A 9587-nucleotide genomic window follows, 5' to 3' on the forward strand; every position below is an offset into this window, starting at 1 on the left:
GAATGATCATGCGATCTCGTTTGTTCAATACAAAGTATGTCACAGTCAAATTGGAAATAGTTGTGGAAGTACATACTTAGATTCAGGCCATGTAATATATATTTTAACGCATGTGAATATAATTACTATTTATTGTTATTATTATTATGTTTTTGTAAAAATTAATAATAATAAAAATAATAATAATATTTGTAATAATAATAATAATAATAATTAATACTACTTCTACTACTACTACTACTACTACTAATACTAATACTACTACTACTACAACTACTACTACTTCTACTACTACTACAACTACTACTACTACTACTTCTACTACTACTACTACTAATACTACTACTACTACTACTACTACTACTACTACTACTACTACTACTACTACTACTACTACTAATACTACTACTACTTCTACTACTACTACTACTACTACTACTACTACTACTACTACTACTACTACGACTACTTCTACTACTACTACTACTACTACTACTACTACTACTACTTCTACTACTACTACTACTACTACTACTACTACTACTACTCTTACTACTCTTACTACTACTACTACTACTCCTACTACTACTACTACTACTACTACTACTACTACTACTACTACTACTACTACTACTACTACTACTACTACTACTACTACTACTACTACTAGTAGTACTACTACTACTACTACTACGACTACTACTACTACTTCTTCTACTACAACTACTACTACTACTACTACTACTACTACTACTACTACTACTACTACTACTACTGAACAGAACAGAACAGAACATAACTTTTATTTTCACCCAAGTATATAACATATACAATAAGGGCAATATAACAAAGTACACTTTTTATAACAATATTTTGACTTCCGATAATTTAGCAACAACAGCACATATTATCCAGCGAGGGTAGGGGTATTCAGAATGAGCATATATACAGATATTGACTACGAGAATGTGGGAAAAGTTAATCAATTACAAAAAACACCAAATTATCATACATAGTGAGCAATGCATGAGAATGAAATAACGGTTCGTAATTGTGTAGCCTAATTTGTCGAGGATTCTAATATTTTTAGTGATCTTTAACCTTAATTATGCGGGGTGGTCTTGTTCACACGTCACTTAACTTTGCACGCGCTGTTACCGATAGCAGTTTTCAGGAAAGTAAAATGTTTATTTAAAAAGTGCAGGTTAAAACAGTGCGTTTAAGGCGATAGTGCAACTTGCAGTTGGTAGCTTTAATGTCTGTATTCGGAATAGTTGCAGACATGTTTTTTCGTGATTTATTCGCTCGACTGCACCCGCACAATGAAATTTGCCAATGGGCGAATGGATAATGTCGGAGCAACCCGAGGCCATGATAGCTGTACTTCTCAAGGACACAATAGATAAGGTACTACCGTTAAGATTAAGCAAATTGTGTGTACTGCATGCAAAAGGAATGAGCAAGGCCTAAGCGGTATCAAGAGGTGATTTTTTTGTCAACTTACTATTATAATGGTGGTATGAGTCGGCTTATTTAAAACAAAACGATAATACACCGATTTACAGTTACACGTCTGCGCATGCGCGGGCAGATAATCGATCAGAGTTACCCGGCTTGAATTTCGAGTAAAAAATACAAAGAAAACAACATGGCGTTCACCTGTGCAGTCAACAAATGCTCAAACAGCGCTTACTGGCTAAATAAATGGAAAGCTCAGCTATGCGAAAATTGTGGATGTCTTCATAAGGAGCAGCTTTGTAAATGTGAACCTCCATTTAGGTAAATAATTTAATGTTTTCACCAGAAATATAACACAAAACGAAGTGCTCGACGTTTGACAACACTCAACAGCTTACCCTGAGCAGAGATCGAATCAAACGAAAATTATGAATGTTTTTAATTTCTAACAATGTTTCACCAAGTCATTATGATAAAAACCGCATAAAATAATTAAAAAAATAATGTTAATTTACTAGATGCAGTTTACTGTTACGTGTTAGTGTACCGGTAGTTGTCGCAATCACTAGATCTAGTGCAAGAATTGTGGCTATATAAATTATATAAGCATGCATTTTATAATCCCTTTTACTTGTCAAAGTCAAATAAATGATTAGATTGTACTATTTTTATATATAGTTCCATCAAATGCATTAAGTGTTTATTTAACTCTAGATAACTTTGTGAAAAATGTCCCCAAAATTTGTTTTCATACATGTATGCTAGCTGACATGTACATAAAGGAAGACCTTTAAACCCTGCAGTCTTCCTTTAAACCCTGCATGTGATTGAAGATGTTTCTGTAATTATTTCAGGCTGTTCCCATTCCCAACCAAGTTTAAGAAGCCGAATGAGAGAGAAAAATGGAAACAGTTGGTGGGTAGACGTGATGGTACCAAGCTTTGGTCACCCTCCAAGGACAGCCGGATATGTTCAAAACATTTTGTCGAGGGCCAGCCGACCCTCCAGAACCCATATCCATCCTTGCATTTGGGATATAGTGGTGCGGATAAGCGTGTCAGCAGAATGTCGTTGTTTGAAGAAACTTCCTTGAAACCCAGCCGGAAAAAGAGGCGGTTGTTGGAAAAGAAGCAACTCAAGTTTCTACCAGTAGTGATTCAGATCTCGTCACAATTGAAACTCCAGATCCAGATGTAGACATGCTACCTCAGCCACGAAGAACAGTTCCTTGGATTTTCACTTTGTTGTCCATGATAATAGGGCTTCTTCTTATGGTTAATGAAAAATGCCAGATCATTACAAAACTAACAGAGGAAAATGAAAATTTGAAACGAGAAAATAGGATGTTGAAAGGAAATCAATCAGAGAAAATACTGCAAACAAATGATGATGTGAATTTCTACACTGGTATTAAAAGTTGGAACATATTCAGCAAATTTCATAAGGTTATATCACCTTTAGTAAACAGGCGGTGGAACGGTGTTGTTTCTGTGATAAAAAATGTAAGAAAATTTTCTGAAAAGACTCGATCTGGACCTGAACGGAAACTAAGTTCAAAAAGTGAATTTCTGTTGATGTTGATGAAACTTAGACTTGGGACTTTAAATAAGGACTTGGCAAAACGTTTTGGTATATCCGAGGCATTATTCTCAAGGATATTTTTTGCATGGCTTCGTGCATCATACTTGGTGCTTAGATCATTGGTTTACATCCCTGAGCAAGATGCTTTAATTGCTACAAAACCTCAGCGTGTCCGAGTGTTACCAGATTTACATTCAATAATCGATTGCACAGAACTTTTTATTGAAACGCCGAAGGATCTTTTTTTACAAACGCAAACATGGAGCGATTATAAGCACCACAACACATTGAAATTTCTTGTAGCCTGTGCTCCCAATAGTTGTATCATCTATGTCTCACCTATGTATCTAGGAAGAGCAACAAATAAAGCCATTACAATAGACTGTGGTTTTCTGGACCAGTTACCAGTCAACAGCATGGTAATGGCGGATAAAGGCTTCAACATTCGCGAATAGTGTGAAAACCGCTCAATACGTTTATATGTACCTCCTGGTAAAAGAGGACAGTCACAGATGAGTACTGCTTGTGTTGAGAAAACTAAACGAATTGCAAACAAACGAATACTTATCGAGCAAGTTATAAGAAGACTGAAGACTTTCAGAATTTTATCGAATGAAATTCAGATTTCTTTTTGTTCACACATTGATGAAATAATTGGGGTGTTTGCAGCCCTAAGCAACCTTAGGGGACCAATTTACAAATTTTGAGCATTTGCATACAATACTATTGTTATTTCAGGTAGTTGTATGTGGTTGTGACACCTTCATGAGACATATTTTGTAATTGCTGCAAAAATCAATGGAATACATGTGTTATGTACCATTCTGTTATTGACATGAGTTAACAAATTGTGTGCAATGTCAGTTAATATTTATTGGCAATATATTTAAAGATGTTTTCTGGTCATTAAATGTATTGACTGAATGATTTTATCTTGTTAACATTAGACAGCATACATGTATGTCATGCACATGAAACGTGTGGCCGTGAAAAGGTCAATTTCAGAGTTTGAGGACAAATATTATTGCAAGGGACTTAGGCTAAATGTCAGTGGAACCGTTTACTTTAAGAAATAAATGATCATTAATACTCCGTATAAGTGTATTATTCAAATAAAAAACAATATAAGACAAAATAGAAAGAACATGTTAATTTATTTTTTACCATTTTAGTTAGAAATATGTGTTCGCGTTCTGAGAAAACTGGGCAAAATGCATGTGCGTAAATTGTCATCCAAGATTAGCCTGTGCAGTGTGCACAGGCTAATCAGGGATGACATTTACGCTTTTACAGCATTTTAATTTTAAATGATGTCTCTTCTTAGCAAAAAAACATTGAATTTAGGTGATAAGTGTCGTCCCTGACTAGCCTGTGCGGACTGCAAAGGCTAATCTGGGACGACACTTTACGCACATGCATTATGTCCAGTTTTCTCAGAACATGACACCTATATGATAACAGTACAATAACAAGTAATCGGCTACACTAAGAGGCTTAATATTATTCATAGTCATTTCTTCCATGTCGATCATTTAATCATTCTTATCATTTCTTCCATGTAGAATATTTTATCAGAGTACCAATTTTAAAATTCAAATAAACATATTTAAAAATGAGGTGCAAATTCTTTTTTTTTTAAATGCAGTAACAAACATAATACCAATTGAATTATGAAAAGAACATGAAGCTCTATTAATATGATAATCTTTACTGATGTAACATAATTAATTTAATTGGTATTTTTGTACATCCCCTGACAAGTTGTTCAGTTGTCTACAACAAACGTGCACATCTGCCACATGACCACTTGTCAACTGTTTTCAAGCTTTCATCTGTGACCCCTGCACACAGATAGTGACACCACAATGAGCAAAAGTCACAGTTTACAGATTGATCTGCCTCTGATTGGGGTTCATCAACACAATCAAGTCCACAGTAGCCGCACAAATACACCGGCAATTTTGCTGCTTGCTTCTTCCTCTTTTTTGGTGGTATTGGTTTTTAGCTTCCATTTGGCAATGTGACTGGCATCAGAGCTCGACGGGCAGTTTGCTGGTCCAATGTTGGGATCTTCGTTGGTGTCCTTGCTTCCTTCACATTTGCTTTGACATCATGGTGGTCACCGATCAGGCATGGAAGCACAAACCTTATCCAAAACCAAGTCAGTTTTTCCTCAAGGTCATCCCAGAATTCATATTCAAAAACAACCCTGGCAACTAAACTTCCATGGACTGTGTACACAAACAAATCACAGTAGTGTATACCAAGCATTTTCATCAGACCTTGCATTTGGTAAAAGTATGGGTGTGTTTTATCCACCACCAATTGTCCGTTATGATCGCTCACATACTTCACGTTTTCAACAGTCGGTACTTGGTCTTTAATGCTGTCTGGGCATTTAATCTCGCAAATTCCTTGCCCACAGCACTGGCACTCAACTTCAAGGTCAGCACTTGCAGCTATATAAGGCTTCTTGATGTACACTGAAAGACCCGACTCCTTGGTTTTCAACTTCAGGTGCTTTTTCTTTGCAGTTTTTGTGTAGCATCGTTTTGCTTCAGGTTCAAGCGCTAGCCCATGTTTCATTGCATTTGTTGGCCTTACATCTGTTTCACCCATGTTGGTACTGACAAGCGCTGTTGGGTCTGCAGCTTCATTTTGTTGAAGAGTTTTATCTCGACTGCTCACTCTTTGAAATAAACTGGCAGTCAACCTGCCTTTCCTTTGGCTTTTCCATGTCTCAGAGTGTGACTGATCTACTGTAGCCTGACTTATACTATCACGCATCTCTTCTGTCATAAAGAATTTTGTTAAAAAAAAGCTCAGGTGTGATGTTGTCACCACTTGATTTCAAACTGTGTGCAAGTTCAATCAAAGTCAGTGGAAGTGATATTGTCTGTACAGTTACTTTTGTCTTCTCAAACATCTTCGCAAAGCATGAGTCACCAATGTCGTCTTTCAATACACTGTATAGGTCACTCCTTAACTGGCTTGGGTCCTGAACAAAAGATACTTGCTTCTTGTTTAAGGGAGTGAACAATTTCTTCATTGCATGTTTCTTTTTTTCATTTTCCACATTGGCCGCACTTTTACCATAATGTCCTTTTCGCCACACAATTTCTGATGCCTTCACCGGTTTCTTTGTTGGTTTTGCCTTTGGAACATTCCATTGCGACAATTTACTTGTGGCTGCCTTTGAAGTTTCTCCAGATTTCACTGCGTGCTCTACACGGAATAAAAGTCCAGCGACATGATTGCATGTACCATGCATGCCGGCTGTGCAGCTACAATACGCTGACAACAATTCGCCACCAGGTTGATCTGTTGAGTTTTTCCTTACAACTTCCCACACATCATATTGTTTACTATTAATGGACATTGATGGAGTCACTTTGGTTTTCAGTACACATTTGTCACCAGATTCATTTAGTGTATGAAGGTAGACTTCTTTCACCCATCCATTTTCAAAGTATATGTAGGCTTTTCCCTGTTTGTACTCGTTCAGCAAACGATGCACCACTTCATTGGGTGTAGAGCACTTTAAAAACTTGGCAATGTCCGTTACATACACAGATGGCCATAAACTCATTCCAGCACCTTCGCCTTTCCAGCCTGATGACAGTGCGAATGGGTCTGGGATAACCTCACCTTCAACTTCAAGTTTCCGTTTATACTCGTCCAGGAGACGCTGTTCTGCCTGTTCGGCCTTCTCATTAACAGGCAGGTTTTCTTCCCACACACAGAACGCTCTGAAATTATAATAATGAATATTAAGCCAAAAATTAGATATTGGAAACCATATAATGCAACAATCTACACATTAAACTGGTGTACCCAGTCCACATTTTTTTGCTCAGTCCATCAACATTTTTAATATTTCTGTCAAGTTGTGCCCCAATATCATTTGCTTAGAAAAATAGCTTCATTCAGTAAACAAAAATGTGGTTTATGATCCACCATTCACGTTTTTCATGACTTCTTTTATATCAAAACAAAATATATGAATCATCATTGAAAATAAGATAATGGCCCATGCAGCCTTGCAGGGTGGTAGGCCTACTGATTTTTAGAAAGTTTTCATGAAGATTGCACTATATTGCAACGTCGATAAGATCCCTGTGCGATAAAGTGGCTACTTCAATTTTCTTTATAAATAAGCAAAACTATCACGAACTTTATTTGACATTTGTGAACAGAAATCTTCCGAAAAGTATGTTCAAGTGTGGTTTACAATACCTTGCTGAAAGCTCGTCGAATGTTCCATTCACGCTCCTATTTCTGTGCGATAAAAACACTTTAAGTGCATGCATCGACCACAATCTGAATCTCTCAAGCGTCATCTCACTCAGGTCATCCATTCTGAATCTATTTTTATATTATTTCACGCTATTTTGATCACACACAATACAATTAACGCATCAGCTGTCTATAACAATGGCGATTCGACGTTTTGGATGGATTGTTTATATTCGAACATCCGGGTACTTGCGTAATCTAAAAATAGCGCTTCCGCAACTGTAAATCGGTGTATTCGTGAATCGAGACGGTACAAACATATGAAAATCACTAGCAAAAGGAATTGTTATAAGTTATAAACTGATATTATTATTATTATTGCAATATATTCTATGATTTTATTTTTTTTTTAAGATGGTTTTCCGAGAAAGTATTTGTTTAAGAAGCCAGGGTCATGAAAAGCAAATAAATATATGTACAGATTTTTAACATATCAGAATGATGCAAAAGTAGACGTAGTCATGATATATAAATTATCAGTTAGCGAGTGAAATAAAGGATATAACAAATTTATGTACATTTCTCACATTGATACACATTTTAAGTATTAACAAGTAATTAAATAAGCATAAACGTTCCTTATGCTTAACAATTAATGTTTTTAACGTAAGTATAGATGTACATAGGACTGAAAATGTATCATGTAAATTGAATTTATGGAATTTATTTAATTTCAAGTAGGTAACTACAGTCAACTTTCTATTATACTGGTGGTATAAGTCGGCTATTTAAAACAAAACACAAATTTGTAGATAGAAATGGTACAGAATTATAAAAATCACTAGCAAAAGGAAATTGTAATAAGTTATAAACTGGTTATTATTATTGCAATTTATTCTATAAATTTTTGGCCGGTTTTCCGATGAAGTATTTGTTTAAGAAGCCATGATCATGAAAAGCAAATAAATATATGTACAGATTTTTAACATATCAAAATGATGCGAAAGTACACATAGTCATGATATATAACATTATTAGAAAAACACAACCAAATTAATATAATACAATCATCAATTAGCGAATGAAATTAAGAATATAGCAAATTTATATACATTTCTCACACTGATACACATATTAAGTATTAACAAGTAATTAAATATAACTTATAAGCATAAATATTCCTTATGATATATAACATTATTAGAAAAACCCAACCGAATTAATATAATACAATCATCAACTAGCGAATGAAATTAAGAATATAGCAAATTTATGTACATTTCTCACACTGATACACATATTAAGTATTAACAAGTAATTAAATATAACTTATAAGCATAAATGTTCCTCATGCTTAACAATTAATGTTTATAACGGTAAAGCATACATGTACATAAGACTGAGAATGTGGCATGTAAATTGAATTTATTCAATTTCAAGTAGGTAACCACAGATTATACAGTAGTAAACGGATGTAAGAAAAAAGTAGACTCTTTGAAGAAGCAGTAATGGAGTTATTATTATTAAGGGGAGACTATTTAGACAATAATGTGCCCTAATTAATAATAAAAAGAATGGCTATACAGGTTTTGAAGTACATAATAACGCATTAGATCGAGACTTAACAAAAACTAACAATCAATTAGTGCACTGTAGTAGAACATATACTATAATTTGGTGGTCTGGTGGCATTTGTATTTATAAACAAATGTGTACTTGTATTGAATCTTTGTTAGCGTTTAAATTTACTGAATATAAAGCGTATAAATTTGCTTGTATTTTTAAGTAAAGGTAAGGATTCTGATGATAAGAATGAGCTAAGGGAAGCATTATGTGTGTCATTACCTAAGAATTGTTCTCTTTCAGTATTAAAGAAATCGCAGTTAAGGAGGTAGTGGTGTTCGGTGCCAACCTGACCCGAATTACATAGCATGCAGACTCTATCTTCAAATGGGGTTCCGTCGAATCGGCCTGTCTCGACTGGAAACCAGTGGTTAGCAGTCCTGAATTGGAATAGGTAAATGTATTCTTTTTTGGTGAGTTTAATAAGGTAGTTTTCAAGGGATGGTGATTGTTTGAAGCTGGTATATATATGTCCTTTGTGTGTTTGCTGTAATTGGTGGTGCCATTGGGTTTTGAACTGAGTTAGTAACTGTGATTTAACTAAGCGGTGGATATTAATTTGGTCTATTTGAAACTGATTATCCCATATCTGATTACTACTACTACTACTAATACTACTACTACTAGTACTACTACTACTACTACTACTACTACTACTACTACTACTACTACTACTACTACTACTTCTA

The 9587-nt window shown here is 35.1% G+C and overlaps 2 protein-coding genes across 2 annotated transcripts in view; both read right to left on the reverse strand.

Moving 5' to 3' along the window:
- LOC127842333 (uncharacterized) overlaps window positions 1–9587 on the reverse strand; it is a 61913-nt gene that overhangs the window by 35665 nt on the left and 16661 nt on the right. The gene's annotated exons all lie outside the window — the stretch shown is intronic.
- LOC127842334 (uncharacterized) lies at window positions 5819–7403 on the reverse strand. Its single transcript, XM_052371783.1, has 2 exons — window positions 7276–7403; window positions 5819–6788 (listed from the first exon to the last, which is right to left on the reverse strand). Exons 1-2 carry the CDS (start codon window positions 7395–7397, stop codon window positions 5819–5821), a joined length of 1092 nt encoding a protein of 363 aa, XP_052227743.1. The 5' UTR covers window positions 7398–7403.

The sequence above is a fragment of the Dreissena polymorpha genome, chromosome 8, assembly GCF_020536995.1.
Source record: "Dreissena polymorpha isolate Duluth1 chromosome 8, UMN_Dpol_1.0, whole genome shotgun sequence".
NCBI classification, from domain to species: Eukaryota; Metazoa; Mollusca; class Bivalvia; order Myida; family Dreissenidae; genus Dreissena; species Dreissena polymorpha.

Excerpts from the sequence above, each read along its gene's own strand:
- LOC127842334 (XM_052371783.1), bottom strand. The coding sequence starts at position 7,397 with ATGGATGACCTGAGTGAGATGACGCTTGAGAGATTCAGATTGTGGTCG. Across the intron at positions 6,789-7,275 it reads TTCGACGAGCTTTCAGCAAG|AGCGTTCTGTGTGTGGGAAG; the intron begins GTATTGTAAACC and ends TTATAATTTCAG.